At 38.7% G+C, this 21,597-nt stretch overlaps 1 protein-coding gene across 4 annotated transcripts in view; it reads right to left on the reverse strand.

The window, feature by feature from the left end:
- Positions 1-21,597, reverse strand: part of PIP4K2A (phosphatidylinositol-5-phosphate 4-kinase type 2 alpha) — a 106,752-nt gene that overhangs the window by 79,701 nt on the left and 5,454 nt on the right. The window contains exon 2 of one of the 4 annotated variants that reach the window (XM_017817256.1): positions 7,139-7,245. The exons of 2 other annotated variants lie outside the window; for them this stretch is intronic. In XM_017817256.1, coding sequence (XP_017672745.1) covers positions 7,139-7,141 — 3 coding nt within the window. In that variant the 5' untranslated portion in view covers positions 7,142-7,245. Of the gene's footprint in view, positions 1-7,138; positions 7,393-21,597 lie in introns of those variants that run through there. One more of the 4 variants, XM_017817255.1, reaches the window with a different exon arrangement.

A 21,597-nucleotide genomic window follows, 5' to 3' on the forward strand; every position in this document is an offset into this window, starting at 1 on the left:
TCTGGGTCCAGACAAAGCTGCTAATAGTCCGTTTGGCAGCAGAGTCAGATCTGGGACGACAGGGGAGTACCAAAAATAATTTTTACATTGAGTTAGGAGAAAAATCAAGTCCCTTGTGTTCCCAAAGCCATCAGCAAATGGACAGAGTGAGAATCAGAACTCCATTAGGATCAGTTAGTCTTATTGATTTAACTGGAAACTAGATAAAGCCTTAGATATCTGATTCTATAACAATGCTTTCTACTGTGCTTCAGTCAAACCACGGCTTATTCCATAGGGAAGCCATAGTACACCTTCTCATAAGAATCACTATTTTTCTGTCATTTCAGTTCTTACTGTATTTATGTCCAGTAATGGTCAATACATGTTAAATGGGAGTATAAATTCATTAGAGAAAATAAGCCATCTTGATGTTCTTAGCACACTCTTCATTTTCCTATTCGAAAATGAAGTTGAGATTATTTACACGTTCAAGAAGATTTTGTTAATATTAAAAGCTCAGACTTTACTGTTATGCAATAAAGCTGATGGCAACTGTTGTTAGAAAGATCCGGGCAGTGTTGGCAATCAAGTGAATACAGACCTGCCAAAACAAACCCATAGCAAGTCCTGGACAAACCAACAACCATTGCTTGCTGCCGTTTATTTTCCTGTTGTTTTACTGTAAGCACTTACCCCTACCATCTGTTTTGTACAGTCTTCTCTTGATAGGTAACTAAAATGGTATAGCTGCAAGAGGATAAAAGGGTTACTGTCTTGAAAAAGCAAGATAAAGCCTTCTCCCCCCCAGGAAAACAAAATTGTTTCCACTATTCCAAAGATATAAAGAAAAAACCCACAATAGCTACGTACACTACACATAAAATCCTTATTTGATCCAATAACATAGAAAAATCTGTTACTATTGAATTTTCGGGTGCAGTAACACTGGTGTGAATTTAGTACCTTCTGCTAATTTGTAAGAAGCCTTATTGTAAAGTTCCAGTTTCTATGACCACTGTTGACACCTGTTTTTATGTAAGACCAAAGTTAAAAGGTCCAGTCCACATGCTTGCAGAAAGAAGTCCATATATATAACCCACAAAAGTTTGAAGCTAAAAACAATCTCTGAATGAGTTTTCTTTTTTTCCCCAGGTCTTACTTTCATGTACGTGGGAACTGGCAGTGGTTGCCCTGTTAATATTTAGTCTTTCACATTTTTCGGATGGAACTCACCAGCTGATGCTGCTCTATAGGTAGTAGGGACATGAAGTAAATTTAAAGGGAGGAACAATTTTCTTCCAGGTTTTAAATAAATGCTTATTTAAAAACTGGTCCGTTTATTTTCAAACAGCCTCTTTTGTCTTTTGCAACTCAGTCTCTCCACTAGGAAAAAGCCTGTGCTTCCAGCCACACTTGCCTCATGCATTCAGTAATTATCTGGATACAGCAGGATTAATTCTGACCCCCAAAACAACACAAGTAGGTACTACTGATTACTGCTTTGTAGTTTCAGAGAAAAGAATGGATGGAAGAGGAAAAGTGTCACGTCACATCCCACTTCCCCACCCCCCCTTCATGTGAAATCGCTCAGATTACTTCAAATCACCCTTTAGAAATACAGTTGTTGGGGACAGTTGGTTTTTTTTTGTAAGTGGGGGGGGAGGAAGAAATGAAGGGCAGGAGAAAGGCAGCAATAGGTGGTTTGTTGTTGGTCTCCGTTAAATTCAGCAGCCAAAGCAATCTGCTGGGCAGCTGCTGGTGCAGCCAGAAGTAGGATGGAAGAGGTGAGACCTTGTGATGTATTTTCTCATGGCATATGGTTCAAGTCCTTACACTATGAACACTGGTACCTAGACATTTCATACATGCATTTAATGCACTCTCCAAAAACTGAAAGCAGCCATCGGAACACTTCATCCATCTGGAAAACTGGACGGGCACACGCTGTTGAAGTCAGTGGCATGGAGGACAGATCCCACTCTTGGAGAGGCTCTTCTTAGATCAGCATCTCAGCTTACCTGCCTCTTACATCTGCCTTTATGCATTTTAAAGAAGTTTCAAGGCATTACAGAGCTCTTACATTTTCTTTTATTTTTGATGCTTCGTAGTTTGATTTTCCCTCTAGACAAGGCAGATGTATTCTTAATTTTGGGGGGGGGGAGGCACTGACAGCTGTTACTGCTGTATTTAGGCTGCAAAATATTAAGGGGAAATACTAATTCAACTCTCAAGTGAAAGTATTTGTAGACATAAAATCAGGCTGGGGAATCAGTCTTGCAATATCTTGTCCCATGCCCTTTAGCCACCATCCAGTGAGTGTATTCTACCCAATCCAGTACTGTTAAATAAAATTAAGCTTGTGTTCCTTCTAGAGAAGTCATCAGATAAGACTATATAAACAAGTTACTCCCTTTCACCTTTTTTTGATTATGATAAATAAATCTACACTAAAATGTTTTTCCTTCTAAGCAGCAGAATTAAGTCCAACACAGGAGTTCAACAGAGTTTTCAAGAATGATAGTTAATGATTGGACCAACTTTGCAAAGATAGGATTCCCTAACCAGAAAATGTTGGTAACCTTATGGATTTTCAGGAGTTTAGCACCTCCTGAAGGTGTTGCTAAAATTTGAGACCGGATATCTATCCTTAAAGAAGATTCTACTTTCTTGTTCTTTCTCCCTGCATAAATGCAAGAGATAGGTAGAAGCAAATGGAGAATAAAAATAAGTCTTGCATGTGTAGAAGCCTGTACATAAGTGATTATAAACACTTCATGTTACTGGACCTAACATGATACATCAGCATATTAATAAACTACTGGAGTCTGAACTGTAGCCCAAGTTCTTTTATATACTTTGAATCCTTAAAGCAATTTACAACAGAGAGAAGAAACACGTTCAGCTAACAACATATCACAGCAAACCTGTGTGAGGCAAAGGTGTTGTACAACCATAAATGAACTGCTTTAGAGTATGCATTAAGGGGCAAGAGCAAAGGATGAACCTCTTACAATCCTAAAACACACCCTAAATATCCCCAAATCAGACTACAGCTTAGAAGTCTAACAATGCAGACAGTATTTTTTCAGGACCACTAAATGTAACAGTTTTGCACATTTCAATAACACGTTGTGATGCCACTTCATCAAGGAACAGAACCAATGCAGTCCACATCCATGAAGCCTGATGCTGAGCAGCTCACAGATTCAACTGATGCCTTTGGTGGCCCTGATGTGCCAGGAACAATTCCCTTCATTGACAGGTAGTCAAGGAAGACAGAAGTCAAATTTTCCTTTTGTACACTTAGATGATTCAAGTTGACTAATGAAAAGTAAAAGCATTGTCTCAGTTTCCATTTGTAGACTCATCAGTACAACTTCTGACACGGAATGCTTGCTCACAGAAACAGACCCTAAAAAGCAAAATTGCAGGGCAAACCAAAGATGACAGAATATGTTCAGACTATAGTGCCGCAGTGTGTAGGCAACTTGCTTGAATTTCAAATGAAAAAATAAAAAACATAAAAAATAGGGAAAAATTACCACATAAAGGAAAAAACTTAAGTCCATTTTTATTCTCTCAGGCACAGCAACTAGAGTGACAGACTGCTGACAATTCATGGAAATTTATTTATAACTGAGACTGCATATGGTCATATCAATGCGATTTAAGAGGTTTTATATCAAGAAGTATGTCTAATTCTCAGCAGTATCAATTACTAGTTTTTCAAGTTATCTTTTCTTGTAAGCTCAGTCTAAGCAATTTAAATTATAGTTTTACAGAGCACATAAGATCTGCTTTATGATAAGAGGGCAAGAGATCACAAACTATCCAGGAACTACAAGTCCACCATGAACATAATGAATGCAAGGCATTTAAACTTCATGCTGTCATTTGAAAGCCTTTTTTAAATTAAAATATTCTAAATAATTAAAAAAACCTTTCACATAAATAAGAGTACACTGAACAGAAAGCCTTTAACTGCACATCACATATTATAGAGAAGTAGGTAAGTAGTCATTAATTGATTTCCTTTAATACTTCGATGTTCTATGTCATAAAGTCACGTTAGTAACTGCTCAAATCCTGTTAAAGCCTAAGTAAAAGCATCAAAGCAGTTTTACTAGTTTTGTTAGATACTGTAAAAAGACTACATAGTTTTCACCTCTGACCTCTCATTGTAGTGCCTTTATTTCACTTCATCATTACATTTTTTTCATTAAAATTCAAACAGAACAAGTGGCAGCTTCTGACTTTGATAAAAGGTCACTTCTCATAATTTTGTACTTCATTCATCCCCTAAAAGCTGTAGGAAAAAATTAAAATTACATCTCATTCTTATACATCTCAACACACAAAGTGAACGATATTACTCCATGCAAGACCAGATTTTAGTCACATTTTCAAAAACCAGAATGAGATGAAACTACAAGAGCAGCACAAACACATATATGCCAAAGGAAGCCAGTGGTCCATGGAAGCAGGCACCACCACTCTTGGATGACAAAGTACTCCAGGTGAAGTTTTGTAACTGTAAAATCCCTATGCTTGGAAGAAATCTTTAATGAAGTCATCTTCAATTTTAGCTGAGGTGGTATGTTGAGGACAAGAGCAAGATTTACTTTTTACAATGAAATCTTCAGCAGAGCTTTCCCTCCATCTGTCCCCTTTAGAAAGGTCATCACTTCGACAATTCAGATGGACAACTGAAAGCACCAAGACTAGATGGTAAAGCAAAGAATAAACACAGGTCTTGATTATCAGTTACCTCCCTCAGAGCAATCAATCTTTTGTACAGTGTCTAACATAAAACCAAAGTCTCACAGTTTAAACTGATGAAGAAAACATTAAGCTTTATCAGAGTAGCACCCTCTATGTGAACTTGTACAAGTAACTACAAATCAAAACATTTCTCAATCAGTACTATTTTTATTTAGATTATTTGATTAACAAATATGAAACACATAACCCAACTTTACCTAATTAGCTAGGAAAGCCTTTAAGGCAAGCAAAAGAAAAACATTAAAAACAAAAGTAGCATTATCTTTGGATTGGTTTCAAATTCACTACAGCAAAATCATTAGAATTCAATTAAGTCTCTACTGTGCTGTAATTGTTTAAAAACTAACACAGACAATATGCATTAATTTTGAACTGGAGTAGCAGCAATAACTTGTCATTGACAAAGTAGATGTCTATCACCTTGACAGTTTAAAATGCAACATAGCCAGCAAGTCTACAGTACATCACAATGATCTGTGATCAAAGATGAAATAAATATTGTTAGCTTAATCTTCTAAAGCCTTAAATTTGCTACATGAAGAACTACTGGGTGGTTTTGAACTCGGCTTCTACATCTGTCATGGAAAAAGGCAGAAATCACTTCCTACCCAGTCCTCAGTTTATTCATGGCATTTGAGACTTGTCTCCTTCAAGCATCTTTTTTCCATCTTGACAATTTCTGACACTTAATCAACTATCTACATCAAAGTTGTTCCATATCTTAGATCATCCCTCTTGCTCTCAACTGAGCTTTAAGCTCTACTATACCTTTTAGCTGGAGAGGACCATACAAAGCATTCAAAATGTGAATGAAAGCTGGATTTACACAGTAGCACAGCAACCTTTTCTAGTTTACTCTTGATTCCTCTTCTAGTAATTGACAATTGCTTGTTTGACTCCTATTGAATGATGACACAATACTAAGACCTTGCTCCTGCACGGTTATGGCCAGTTTAGCATCCACCACTTTATGCAAACTGGGGCTGCTCTAGTAGCCACCCTGACAAATAACAACACTGGAAATTCAATCACATGAGTTCTTCTGTGGCTCTTTGCAGCTGTACCCCACTGTTACTATCCCAAATAATTTAATATCAGCAGTAAGCTTTCTTCCCCACTGGTCACCAGGGTTTTTCCAGGTAATTTAGCAACATGTTAGATTCCCAGAGTTTGTCCTGCCTAGAAGTGAATTTTTCTACTGATACAGACAAGCATTTACTTCTACCCTATGTTCTTTATAATTTAAGAAACTATTTATTGACACAAAAGCCTTCCCATCTTATGCTATGGCTTACTAACTTCCTTTAAAGGTAGTGAGGGATCCTCTCAAAATTCACTTGGAAATTAGATAAACCTGAATCAATCTTATAAACATGGTTATTGACCCTTGAAAGTCTTCACAAGCTTGCAAGACAGGTTTTCTTACAAAAGTCACACTGACTTTTCCCAGGCCAAGACCATAAGAAGTAGTGGATAGCTGCATAAATAACACTACTAACTGGACTGTTTCCAGCACTTGCAAGTGCTACAATCTCCCTTACCTAAATTCTGGCATCATACCTGCCATTCTCTATACTCCTGGCACCACAGTAGAGTTATACAAAAACGTACATGCCATTGGCAATTCTGCTATTTTGAGTTTTTTAGAACCAGAGTGAATACTACCCTGTCCTCGTACCTTCCTACTGATCACATTATCAGCTACATCCACAGACTCTTCTCCTGCCTCTACTGTATTAGACCCACCAGCTAAGGAGTCCCCCACAAAGAAAAGTTCAGAAACTGAAACACTTCAGTTTCCTCCCTAATGAACAAAGACAATTTAATTTCCCTGCAAAAGTTGTATCTATTGTATGTGCTCCATTTACATCCTGATCATCAGCAATTCCTGTAGGCAGTGTGAAACTATTCTGATCTGTAGGAAGAAAGCATTATCAGTTTTGATGAATTTTGTTAACCACAATTTTTTCACTGTGTTTGTACATTTAGACTACTAGACTCATGATTTTAACACATTTGAACATTTCCTCAGCTTTTTTTTTGTTTGCTTTGAAGGCAGTTGTCTTGCTTCCAGTTGTCTCCTTCATACTACCCAGGTTCTTCTGCTCTCTTGTAATTCTGCTAGATGGCACACACTGGCACTCTGTTTCACAACTGATCTCCATCTCCTTCACTGTGCTCTAGGTCACCTTGAGAGACTTAGTCTTAAGAGCTGTTTGGTTACTTCCTTTTTAAGCAGCTTTTTTTCCCCTCCTATTTTTATAGCATCTTTTGAACAAGATACACTTTAAAATATGTATTTGATGATACAAAAAAAGACTAGAATGGCTTAAATCTTCCTTTAAAGAACACAAAATAGTCTGTTCTCACCTACCATTTCTTTGAGCCATGCTGTGTGGTGATAAGTGTGTAGCTAGTCCACACCACAGTATGTGTTACACGAGCAGACACTTCCATTGACTCAAGTTAGGTTTCAATACCCTAAAAAAAAAGAAAAGCAGGGGCAGGAACGGCAACACAAAAAAATCCAACGACACAAACATGGATTTGATAAAATTATGGCTCTCCTAAATCTCTGCCAGATTGTTTTTTGTTTTGTTTAAACTACATAGAGTGGTAGCTGAACTTTATTTGTTCCCCAACTCATTCCCTCATTTCACAATATCAGCACTGGAATAAATCCAGTTTCCACATAAGTAATTCATATGTAACTATAACATTACATTCAAATTATAAAACAAAACTTGTGCTGCACAACAACAGTTAAAGTCTACAAGAACTACAAATTGTTCATTTTCCCACCCACAGACTGCAGACTGTGCATCACTTCTTATACAAGAGATATGAATAGCTATAATTTACATCACAACATTAAATTTGCATTAGTTATAGAATCAGTTTTCTCAGTTTCTAGAATAATGGTGTTCAGAATGAGGCTAAGGCATTACAAAACAGGTGGCCTTGAAGTTCAAGAGTGTAAAGGCAGGACCTTGATCTACCCACAAGACACAATGGAGGTTCAGAAATATTAAAAATAAATTGATTTTTTAGTTCTGTAGTCTTTTCCCAAAACCTCAGTGTTTAACATAAGATTTTAGTACTTGGCATATTTAACATCCAACTGACATTCACACTTGACTTCCAAATGTTCAATATTCCTTCATGGTAGAATACACCGAAACAGGTGCATCTAACGCTCACCACACCATAGTAACTAACAAGTCACTTAACTTTACATTTTTCAGTGAAGGGCAGAACATAGCTGTCTAGTTTCACCTCCCTTACATTTAGTCTTAGTCTCAAAATAATTTAATTTTTCTAGCTCCTCTGCACAATAATCATTCCCATTTTTTTTAAGAGTCAAGATACTGTTCTGCACACAAGAGCCTCTCCTCACTTTAGACTCTTCGTTCATCTCTTCAGTCTTGCTTAAAGATACAATGCTGTAAATATTGCTGGAGTATCGCCAGAAACTCTGAGAAGTTTAGCAGGAACTTCGAAGACTTGCTACACAAACAGACTGGTGTCTATTCATTTCCAACGATTTGCAAGCTAACCAGCACAAGAAACAGAAGTAAGACTGGAGAGAGAAATGCAGAAATGCAGCAAATCCATCTTTTTTTTAATAAATAAAAAAGAATTATTTAAAATTCATAGACTTCAATAACATTGTATGTAATAGTGCCCTACAACACTGCAAATACTGCAGAATTTAACAAAACTAGAGGTATGAAAAGGCATTTCAACACCACAAACCTATCTATATGACATCACTGCAGTTACATCACTGTATTGTAAAATGACACATTAAGAATTGAGAACAAAACCTAACTAAACAAGAACCCGAAGAGTTTCTCAAATTGTTCAGATGGGTGACTTCTATTTCTCTTACAGATACAGCCTCATTTGAAGGTTTCTCATCAGCAATTCTTTAAAAGAAGTTTACTGAGGCACAGCCATTCATTTTTGTAGACACTTACGCAGTTATGTTCTTGCATTAACTGTCTATGATATTTTCCATGAAAAGTATTACCTCAGATTTTATTGCTGAATTCAATTAGATTGACTCCTTGACCTGACAAACTCGTAATGCAAAAAAAAAAAAAAAAAAAAAGGAAAAAATCCTAATGTACTTCTATGTAGAGAGCTGAAATAATCCAATATATAGCCACCTACTCCCTACGATCATACCAGCACTCACATAAATGCTACAGTAATCTACTTTCCCCTTCTCCCATTGTGGTATCAATGTAAAAAGCATTTGCAACCTTTTAACAAGAGTGCTCTAGCAAAACTAGACTTGCCTTTGACATTAGCCTAACAATTCTTATATATTTATTCTTTGGAGCCTGAAGTTTAGGAAATTGCACATTTCTTCCAAATTAAATTAAAAGAATAACCTCATCCTGCCACCTTGCTTTAATGCATTCCTCCCTTCACTGATAAATCTGAAGTATAAGGGATCACCCTATCATTCCACCTCCTCACAACAATTTCAGCTGTAGTAAAGTGGATGAGCAATCAATCCAGTGGGCTTGCATCCAAAGTACCAGCCTGAAGTCTTGTCAAGGGCCCCATCGACCACACCACAGTTCAGCTATACTAGATTTTATTTTTTGTAACCAGTTAATTATGTCAACAATAGAACAGATTTCACATAACTAATGCAGCAGTGTTTCTTTGGAAGCTGTGAGGCTGCCAGCACAAATATTTCAAAGTTTTTACAACAGCTAGTTTTCATAGGAGAGCCCTAGAAAGTGTAACGCAGTGGCCTGCTGGTGTTTCAATCTTTAGTGTGCTTAACATATAGGAGAGATCCATGTCGTGAGGATACTGTAAAGCTGCCTTTGAGTACTAAAACAGATTTTTAAATTAAATATTGTTAGAAAAGCATACATTAACACATATAGAAACAAGCAGACCAAGACTCAGTGGCCACAGTTGAATTTAATCAGAATCCACACTCCATTAGCAGCTGGAAGAATTCCAAAAGCCGCCTGTGCCCTTGGCCATCTGCCAAGACCACTGATTGTGCTTTAAGTCCCCTGAAATTACAAGGATTTACTTGAATATGGCATTCTCCACTCTTGGTATAGCATTTACAATTTTATTTTGTTGCACAAATAAAAAGCAGCTGTCTACCTCAGCACCAATACCCTTGCATGTTACAGACATGCACAGTCAGACATACTTAATGCCACCTAAACTGCAAATATGCTTGGTACTTTTTGCAAATGAGCCATAGGAAAGTCACTAGTGACACCTAATATGAACGCACTATAACTAGCACCTAAAATATGCATTACATTTACTGAGATAAAAATGAAAGTTGTCGAGCATTTACTGGCGCTATCTACAAGTATGTTAGAGCCAAGCATCGAAATTATTGTCCAAAAGTTTCGTTCAAGTCTACTGTTCATTAGAGTCATGGCATGTACTAATACATTGCTCTTACAATAGCACTGGGCAGAAAATGCTGAAAGGAGGAAGCGTTAAAACTAATCACAATAACTAAAAGTCTTCACGATTACAACATGAACATGAGATAAGTTAGTTTGGCCACATACCGAGAAATGTGGGGAGTGTAACATCTCCCAAGAACATCTGCAGATGCATGCAGTCACAATCCTCTCTGGAGACCTTCACGTGATAGTATTTTATCTATGTAAGGTATCAGAGACCATCCAGGTTATGAAAAGAAAAAAACAAAACCCAAGATAGATAGTAATGACTAAAAACTGTTGAAGAAACAATGATAGAAAGGGAAGCAGAAAACACCCCACAAAGCACAGGTTTGGTAGCAGATCCAGAATACTCTGGAAGTATTTGATGCTCATGTCCTATGTGGAGTCAACTCAGCTCTGACTTCCCCAAGCCCACACCAAGATCTGCCATCATTAAAGAAAAGGAAGAGCTGGAATATTTGCACAAAGTGGGCATATCACAACTCACACAGACTAGAAGCTTCCCTTGAAAGCATATCAGTACCTAAGTACTGCCAGGCATCAGGTTTGATGTATGGAAGCCTAACACCATAAGAAAGTGAAAATACTCATTGTCAGAATAACTCCTTCAAACTCGGGAGGCTACTGTACAATACACTGCAGCACTACAGTGTTAACTTTGCTCACCCCCTTCTCCGACTGCAGCTCCATGGCAGAGTGAGCCAGCTTGTCAGCCAGATCCAGCCTCTGACCCCTCTGGCATTCAACATGCCTTTTGTTGAGCTCAGCTGGTGACCTACCCAGCCAGTAGCCAGGAGCAAGACCAGATCAGGCTGGTCACCTTTTGCTTCCCAGCCAAGGTGAATTACATGATTTGCCACTTGGCAAGGGGGAATAGTCTTGCCTCTTTTTCCCCTTTCTACCAACCCCTTCAATCAGAAAGTGAGTCAATTCAGACTACGAATCCAGCAAAAATGAGAACAAAACAAAAGCCCAAAACATAGACTTTTTGCCAGATTAGTCTCTGGTCTTTTAGCAAGCTGAATTGATTTACTGGATGATCAGACAAACACTAGAGCCAGCATAAAATAAGCAGTAGGAATTTGGCCTCCTTTTACTAAAGCCACAGACACAGCTGAGAAGGGCTTGATCACAGTTATTTATCCCTGTATCTTAAGCCACAGATAGCACTGCTGATCTGCTGCAATTCATACTGATGGGACACAGTCTAATAGAAAGACTGCAAAAGAAAATATAAACAGGTCACTCAGGAGAGAAACCACTTGAATTTGAAGCATGTTTCTTATTGATGTGGCAGAGAGAAGAGACATCAGTCTCCGAACAAAGACAAATTAAAATCGTGTGTTGGACTGGCAGTAGATGCTGAAGGTCTTTTCTAAGAAGTCAGTTAACTACCAGATGTACCATACAAAACACACTGCAGTGCTCCATGGCTACACAAATGTATGTAATTTGAAATAGAGTTTTCGTATTTGTTGCCCATGAAAATATTATACCTGCTTGCTCAAGACATCTATAGAGTAGCACCGTTGTGAGAGTGAGCAGGGTACCCAACATGAGTGAAGTGAATGAGACTGAAGAGATGCAAGCCTGACACTGAAGCCAACAGCTTGCTCTCATCACAAGGGGACAGACTCACTGACTAGCTACCCCTGCATTCTGCCAGGCAGCTCTGCCTGTCCCTTTCACACTGGCTCAGGTACTTGTCAGATCCCACAAGAAACTAAGTACTTAATTTCCTAAAAATATCTCTTCCTCCCTAGAAAGATACTTTTCCTGATGAATGGGAAGTTAAACAGCCTGGCCAAAGGTACAATACTGCGAAGAGTGGAAAAAAAAAACAGAAACAAACAAAAAAAAGGGAAATAACAGGACCAAGACCAACAACAACTGCTGCTGGAAGTGAAGTAACATCTAAAAATGAACCACAAGTTATCCCTTCCAAGACTCCTACTAGGAGCATAGAGTCAGATTCCCTAATGACATGTAGATGCAAGCAAGCTAATATAGCATTACCTATCCAGCAAATTGTTATTCAGAGTAAGCATAAATTGTCCCTCAGGGGAAGGATTTACTAAGACACAACCCTAGACTGGAAAAGGACACAGCCACGGAGGTTTGATACACATTCAAAAATAGAAGTGAAGAGACTCCAGGCATGGAAAAAAGGATATAATTTCTTTTCTGTAAAGAAGACTCTTCATAGTCTCACATAATGCCAGGAAGGAGCCTCATCAGAGAACTAACTGAAAGAAGTAGAATAATTTTCCCATTTCTTGACAAAGACACAGGGGAATAGTTTGCTCAGGTTTCCTTATCACTTACGGCAAAACCCACAACATTAAAGACTGAATACTAAGATGGATTAAGTCCAACACATTCATTTTTAGGTTCAGCAATAAACTAAAATTAGTGCCAGTATCTCCCATTGGGACAAACAATAGCACTTTCAAAATCCCCAAAAGTCACCATGGATATGGACTACCTGTATTCCATAGTGATTTTTACAAAATCCCACAGAGATCACACCTTCATTTCCTTTACATTTTAGTTCCCTAGCATTTGCTGCAAATACATCTAAAAACATTTCCCCTAAGAGCCTGATATTTAAACTGGCAATATCAGAGTCATCAGATTTTACTGGTTCTTTTCATGACATAGAAAGCATAATATTGATTAAGTGTTAAGAGACGTGGTGTCTGTTCCTAGAGGACAAGCTCAAGAATAAAGTGGCTTATTAGGATAAGGCTGCTGGTAAAACCTAAAGGAGCAGAAACTCAAAGCAGCAGCCAATGAAGAGATTTCACTTTTTCTTCTACTGCTCCTCCCCTCAAGGATGACCATTAACACTTTCCAAGTTTCAAAATCACTAGCCTCCATGCAGGGAAACCAATACAGTCCAGAAAAGGATCTGGCTCACAGCTGGCACAGACCAAGACAGCCTTACCTCTGCAGCATGGCATCACACAGCACAAGTACCAATGTGCTCTCTTGCCTGCTGTTCACAGCAGTGCTCAAAAAGGCCACAAGAAGTCATTTTGCTCATTATTTTAAAGAGCAACTCATATCCCACTACTGTCCTTTCTGCCCCTCCCTACCTGCTTCCAGACAGAGCTAGTTTTCAGCAGGATGAGCAGCTGACCTGGCTGACCAGATATACACACACATTGCTGGCAGCCAGGCTCAGCCGTGGGAAGGACAGGTTTTAGGCAGGCCCACACTCGTGATGAAGTTTATTTAACAACAACTTGGCTAGAAATCAGAAAAATACAACTGTCTAAAAATACGTAAACCCCCAAACAAAATTCCCCTCTGTCCTGTGAAACACTCTTCCCCTTCCAGATGGAGTGATGAAGGTGCAATATCACCTTTACATCTCTGGAAATCTTAAGGAGTGAAGCTGTTACACTGCAGCATTACTGGTGCTGGGATAATTATTTCATGCTTCCTGACCTTAAGTACACCTTGGAAGGGAAAAAAAAAAAGGAAAAAGAGGTAATAAATAATTTAAATAGTTCATTAGTAAGTCGCCATGGAAAAATTAATAGGATCGTATGTCCTAGGTTTCATACTGTTGGAGCTAAGTGACAAGGAAAGCGTCACTTGTATAAAAGATATTTATATTCACACAGGAAATATTTTATATTTCCAGTAGTCATACAACAATTTTGCAGTCACGGTCTGGATAGTTGACGATGATTAACAATGTTGTGGAGTTTCCATGGTGGTTAGCTTACCTCAGCTTTTAAGTAATCTTGCATTATTTTTTGTTTCATTCCAATTTTTGGTGGCAATTATCTTTCAAAAACTTTAGACATCCACAGCATAAGCACCTCTCTGATCAGTCACCTTGTATGCTTTTAAGAGAGGATTTCGGTGTCCTGTGCCAGCAGGACTAGCCTTGGAGCAGAGCTGCAGGCTGGATTTGTTTGACTGCGCTTCGATCACTGTTCCATTTAACACGCCCCTCCAAGGTAGCTGCAAAGCTGTCTGCTCACTGGGGGAGCTGTGAAACAGGTTCCTAGTGCAACAGTGAATACTGCCAACTCCACCAGAAGCCCCATCAGATTCTCCAGAGCACCTTCCTCTGTGCATTACTTATGCAAATATATGTAAATGCACAGGATCTCAAGGCTTTAGGAAACACTTCATAAAGTAATAGGTTAATTAGGCAGGAAATCAGCTGTTCTGTCCTGAAATATACAGTAGAATTCAACAATACCAATCTTCTGAGTAGTTAATTTCTAAAAAAAAATAAAAATTAAAAAACTGCAAGCTCCCCTCAGTTATGCAGTGGCAGTGCTGTGACTCACGGCACACTGTTTATTTTATGTTCAAGGAGTCTAAAAGCCGAGCATTTTCACTCCTGGTTTGTCTGGCCCCTTTTGTTCACCCTGCCTGAAGTTCTAAGACATTAGACACATCTGAAAACTTAAATAAAACTAACTGCAATTAGTTTTGTCAGACACATGCATGTTTTTCAAAGAGTGGTTAAGAAGTCTAGCACAAATTGTAGAGAGATTGCTGTATGGCATATCTACATCAACAACTATGCTGTAACAAGGTTTAGCATTCCTGGACTAAATAAATTTCAACAACTGAGAGATCACTTCCATAAACTAAGCACCCTATATGGTTACAGCCTGCAGAATTACACTTAAAGTATTTGACATATCAAGCACATGAGGAAAGGGAAAAATGTGACTACCCAGACAACTACTACTAGCCCATATTGCAATCTGATACGGAAAAGCAGGGTGCATGAGAAGCAAGGAGCAAAGCTGCAGATATACTCCACAGCACCCAGAAAGCTGAGTATCTGCATCCCTCAGAGCTGCCTGGTAGAGGAGGTTACACAGAAACTTCTGGCAAAAACTTACAGGGCTCAATTCTTTAGTCCATCAAAAAAGGGGGAAATGGCACAAAACATAGCTAGTATGAACCTGACAAACCAATTCTGAGCTCAAACTTGTCAGCTAGGGGAGCAATAGTAAGTAGCAGAGAAAATGTAGCTCAAGGATCATGCTTTACTATCTTGGTTCTGTTGCTTCTTCCACCTACTTGAAGCCATATTATTAAACTTCATCATCCAAATGATCCATAACAGCTTGCACCACTACTTGAGTCCATTTTCAGTAGCAGATGAAGAAAACAGGGGAAGCCTTTGCAGTAAAAATACTTGTCTTCATGAGCAGCTATATAAGGTCATCTTTAGAACTCCACACAACCAAATCTATGTCCTTCCTTTAATGAATGGCCTAAGGTTTTTATTTTTTTTTAAATACAGTGCTTCCCATATAAGAGATGAGTGTGTCCCAAGTTAACACTTTTCAAAGCCTTTGACCAGCAAGTCCAATGTTCACAGAGCATTTCAAACTCTCTTTTTTTTTTTTTTTTCCTTTTTTTTGAGGAACAAACTATATATATTTCAAGAGTCTATCAGGAGACATAGATTAGCTGGGTTCCTTTCAGTTTTGCTTATCAATAGGTCACTATTGGTCAGAGTCCAAGTGTGAATGAAGAACAAGCAATCCTGAAATCTCAGTTATGTGTTCATACATGACACAGATCTCCTGGATGATGTCTTCAGTTCAAAAGGGGTCCCATGGCACTACAAATAAAAGCAAGAAGGTTACTTCAGGTGTTACTTTCCATCACCTGAGTACATGGATGTCTATGCCCTTGTATCGAGGTTTCAGCTGACACCTCGGCCAACTCAACCACACAAAGTAACACACGTTAAAATGTGATGGTTTAAATTAATTTCTTGTAAACAAAGGATCCCTTAAGCTGTGAATGCGGTTTTGAAGTGAATTTTAGCCTTGCTATTGAGATAATCACATGCACAGAGCAACAGCTACTTCAGTGACTAAATTACAGTCTGCCAGCCAGACATATTTCTATATCCCTCATCTGCCTGCTTTTAATTTCTGAACTTTTCAGCATTGTGCTACCAGAAGAATAGTATGGTATCTTGTGACAAACTCAAATGAGGAATATTTTCATGACTCTAATAACTCTTAAGACACATGGACAAACAAGTATTTTTACACACCAAAAAACACAAGCATAGCTTAGCACTTTCAGCAATACAAAGACGCCTCCAAATTACCAGTCATCACATACATATTACTGTAAAACAGAAACATGGCTTTTCAAGAAGGAGTCTCTACGTTTTAAAGGGCATTTAGAATGGCATGAACAAGACCTCAGATTAGTTAGCAAGAACAAGCCTGTTGTAAGAGTCATCATCCTTTATACCCCAATGAATCTTCATCTTTCAAGTGACCAATACATCATGCAGGAAGAACCACTACTTTCAGGCTCTTCCAGTAACTTCTTAGGTATTCAGCCTTTAATTGTGAAGCAAGTCATGTTCAGCCAGGAACCTTAGGAAGTCACTCACAGGAAAATGAAAAACTTGACCTAAATATGAAAGTCTGGGAGATTTCCTCAACAAGACAGGAATATTAAAAATATCCTATCAAATAACACCTTCCAAGGAGAAACTTGCAATAAACGTTCTCTGAAAGATTCAGCCACTAAAAAAATAATGTCTGAAGAGTGATTAGCTTGAAAGGTGAACTAAAAACACCAATACCAACCACAGAAAATTGCTGTACAATGGGAAAAAAACCCCAAAAGGTGGCAGATGTTGTGGAGAAGGAAATCCATCCCACTCCCACCAAGAAAAAGGCATAGTGCACTACCAAGATTCAAGATGTTCAATATTTCAATACTTCAATACTGTTTTGCTTTGATGTACTGCAACAGACCAAATGGAGAAGGGAAAAGGAGTGCAGGATTTTGTGAGCCCAGAGACATCTGAACCCTATTAACATCCCTGAGCCAACATAGCCCAAAGGACATTGCTCACTCAAATGAAATAACCAGCCACAACTGCCTGCAGCTGTAGGTAGGAAAGAGAAAGCAGCATTGTTGAATCAGCTGAAGCCCAAAATAACAGCTGGAGAAACTGCTATATCAGGAACAGAATGGGCAAGAGGTTCCAAAAATCAGTGGTTGCAGTGCTTTTTGCCTGCAAGCAGGTACGTGGATTTGTTGTCAAGCACTAAGGTTTTTTTTCTCTAAATTACTTTTACCACTTGTCTTCTGTGAGCCTAGGGAATATCCAGAAAGCTTTTTTTTTTTGGTCCTGTCCACTGTGTAAGCACAGGAGAAGGTTGGTTAACATACACAGACTGCAAAGTGAATCATGAGTCAGACTGGAAACTCACTAATCTGACAGTTCTGCTTAAGACCTACAAGAATAATTACGAGAAAATTTCTTTTCAGTTCTCCTCTGCTAACAGAGGGGGGAAAACACTGAGGGCAGCAGGGAGACTCCTAGTTTGCATCAACCCCAAGCCACTGCACCAGAGGGTGGTGCTGGGCTGCAGCACCTCACTGAGCATCTGACACTGCATTTCAGTTTGAGTGAACCATTTCCGAGTCCTCTAACTGCAAGTTTGCAGTGACTGAGGAGGAGGTTGGGTATGGGCTTTCCAGTAAAGTTAGCTCATCTGAGACTGCTATCTTTCCCAGAGAGACAACCAGCTCTTTTGAATAGCCAGCTGAGACAGCATGTATTGATAAGTCCTTCCTCTTCCAGAAGTAAAAATAGATATACCATTCCTCAACTCAACTGCTTTCTCAATTTTTGGTATTTTGCAATTTGCTCTCCTAAAACGAGCTCTAGATTCAGCTCAAAATACAAGAAGTTAGAAAGACAGAAGTGGGAAGCCCAGAGATTAGCTTCTGTTATGTCAATCTTCTGACCTTTCCTCAGCTCTAGGAAATCATAATGCATGAGATCTGCATGCTGTAAAGGGCCAAACAATCACATACTTAAAAGAGTATTTCTCTCTGAGCTCCTCTGCAAAGTTTTGCTCTAATCACCCAGAGCCCAACCCACCATGAGAGTCACACCACACCATAACACCAATAAACACTAACTACAGACGTGGCTGAGAGAGAAAACAAGTACACTGAACAAAGGAAAAACACAGACAGCAACATCGTAACATCAGAACCTGCTGTACCAAAAAAGCTTTTGGTACTCACATGATCTTAACAAAGGCCGACAAAACATGGGCAACATGATCAATGCATAACTCAACTCTGCAAAACAGCCTTAAGTATACTTTGCAACAGGGCATGCCATAGATGAAGGACATTATAACAGAACTGGTAGCTTAATAACAGAATTACTGAGGGTTGCCACCACAAGCTAATCAGATATTGCTCAATTTCAAATCAGTATAGTAAAACTATTAATAAGCTGCTTTCTTTAACTGGCCTTAGGCTAACCAAGTTGGTATTTTCCTTTCTTCCTCCAGCAAAAAAACAAACAAAAGTCAGTAACTGCTACAGCCACATTCTGGATAGCCTGCAAGAGAATATTTAAGGTAAGATTCTCAAGAATTGTTATTGTTTAGAAGGTCTTCCAAATGCTGGTATTTACCTCTAAAAGCAACGTCAAAAACTTCAGCCCCTAAGAAGCCATTACAACTTTTTTGAAGACACTGAGTCTCTGGATACAGAAATTACGAAGTTAGATGATTCAGCATGTTCCAAAAACCAAGACTGAAGAGATGACCAGAAACCAATGGGTACAATATAGACAGTGCTGTCTCTTTCAAAATACACAACAAATTGAAGAGGTTAAAATAATTGAGAAAGGCCTCCCTGTTTGCAAGTGCAGAATCCACAATGAGAGCTCTCTACTCAAGTGGGCTTTTTTACTGTGGACAACAGTTTAACTCAAGGTTACCACATATGAAATTGAGCTGTAGATAGGAGATCACTGGCCAGTCAAAGAGCACACTAGAGCTATATGTGGCCCTCCAACTGTCCTACAGTACTATAAAAACTCACCTTAAAGTACACATACATCCAACTCTTCCCTCCCCGCTCCCCACAGTGTTTGCAGCTCCTCTTAAGCTGGGACTGACTGAATACAGCCTTTCGTGGTATAAAACCCCTGCTCTATTCACTTTTCTGCATTAGTTTTTCCTTTAGCATATCTCCCCAACTGAACTTGCCACAGGATCACATCAGTACTAGAGAGAATGGAAACAAGTCCAGCAGCCCTAGCTTTAGCAGGCCCCAGTAGTATGAAGGCTGTGGTTTGTCTAACCCTATGCTAGCTTAAACTGGTGCTTCCTTACAAAGAAGTTACTTCCCCCATCTCTTCTGTTTTTACATCAACTCCACATTCCTTCTGCTGGCCCAGCTCTTTGCATAGCTGGACCATGAACTTCAGTGAATTATGGTCCATCTAAAAAACTCCTCAAAATGTATTATTTTTGCTGGATTATTACTGTGGAGCTGGGTAATTACTGACAAGAAAAACAGATATGGCTGAACTTGTTAACCGGGAAGACTGGAACGGCAGAGTTGATTGATAAAATGCAAACACAGGTATAGCAGAGCTGTGAGACAGCACATGACTAAGACATCAGGAGAGAGATAAGGAAAAATGAAAGACTAAACCAGTTAACTCAAGCAGCTGCAATGTGGTTCTGTAAGTCGCACCCTCACCAAGGAGCTCCACAGGCTAATAACGGCACATAAGGGAATGTGATTTTTTCAATTTTGTCTTACAATCTAGAAGAATCATGCACATACTGTGTTAAGAATATTAATGGTTGCCTTGGGAACTTACAATGCACACAAAAGAGCTGGATTAGACTAATTACCTTGTCTCAGTACACAAGGTAGCTGTTCACCAAGCCTGATGAAAAATAAGTACTCTAAAAGGTGTATGGCCATTAAGTATTTCTACTGCAAACTATTCAGCTCCACTCTTTGAAGATAAAGCTAATGTTTTCTTTTCAGTTTGAGATCCATCACTACAGCATTCAGCTACTTCAAACAATTTTCACAACACCCTTATTAAGCAATCTCTCAACACAAAACTAATTAACTTATTATAGAACAGCCCAGGCTCTACAGGAAGATCATAAGACAGATGATCACATAGCAAACCACATGCAAGAAGTCACCATCTCAACAATTAAAAGCTAACTCTTTTCACCATGTACTAGGATGCAGACCATGAAAACTATCAGGGTTTGTCATTTCCATCCCATAGCCCAGGCAGCAACTACTTACACTGCTTCAACTATTTTGCTAAATGCAAACACGTGCTCTACCAACAGTGAAAATGAGAACAGAAATCGGGACTTTTTGTTAGATATTTACATAGTAAGTATACATATGAGAAGTGGAAAAACACACAAATATACCTTGGAAGTAAACATAAAATAGTGAATTCATACTGGAGTATGAAAATAAATGTGTACTTCTTTCAAGCCTTTAAAAAATCAGAGTTAACAGCCAAGATGACTAAGCTCTTAGCAAGTCAATATATCCATAAGCCAACATCACTACAACTCTGAGTGCTTAGCTCTAGCAAGATCACACTGAAGAACTGTAAATAATGGGTGGTTTCACCTTGCTCTAAAGTTGTCATGAGGTCACCCAACATACAGGTAACCTACCAATCCCTACAACACAAGGTGTTTTCAAGGAAGAGCAGAGAATGGGACTATACAGCAGGAACTACATAATGGGGTGAGTCAGTTATATTAAACAAAGTTTGCCACCCTGAAACTACTAGGAAAATAAACATCTACTGGGCTCTGGCCAATGAGCATAATGCAAGTGTCTGCTTTAATGAGCAAAGAATTCAAAAATAATCCCCTAGAGACTCCTTCTTAAGGCATCTGGTGCAGGATACTCAAATAAGACAACTAAGTTGAGCCAGCAAAACAAATTTGTGGTGCTTATTTGCTTCACTGAACATTGTTCAGCCCTCTCTGCTGTGGTTAATGAAATTCAGTTTCAAAAACCTATAGGCAAAAACCCCACCCTAGCCTTTGGAGCACCTTTCGGAGTGGTAGAAGTGATAGAAAGCAGTTTTGAAACTGCTGTAAAAGCTCTTTCATAGCTCTTCCCCTTTCATACCTAACAGAACCTATTGTATGTGTCCCTTTCCATAGTTCAGAGAAGGACATGAAATATCACTTCCATTTGTATTTCATGCAGGCATGTTTACTAGCCTTAACCTAACCATAATAAATATTTACAATTTGTATTTTTACTAGTCCATCAACGCAGTTGCAAAAGCAGTATCAAATTAATTTCTGCAGTAGACAGCACTTGACACCCAAAAAAGAACTAAGTTTCAATAAATAGCTCTTCCTGTTCTACTTCCTTCTATATACAAACATCTGGGCTCAGTGCCCAGCTGACTTTATTTTAAAATAGTTTTAATTGCTTTATTATCTACTCTGATGTAATCAATGCTTAATACATTGTTTCTTCCTGCTTCTTAGAAAGAGCCTTTTCCCATCTAGTCTTA

This window comes from Lepidothrix coronata, unplaced genomic scaffold, assembly GCF_001604755.1.
Source record: "Lepidothrix coronata isolate B3197 unplaced genomic scaffold, Lepidothrix_coronata-1.0 Scaffold59, whole genome shotgun sequence".
In the NCBI taxonomy this organism is placed as follows: Eukaryota; Metazoa; Chordata; class Aves; order Passeriformes; family Pipridae; genus Lepidothrix; species Lepidothrix coronata.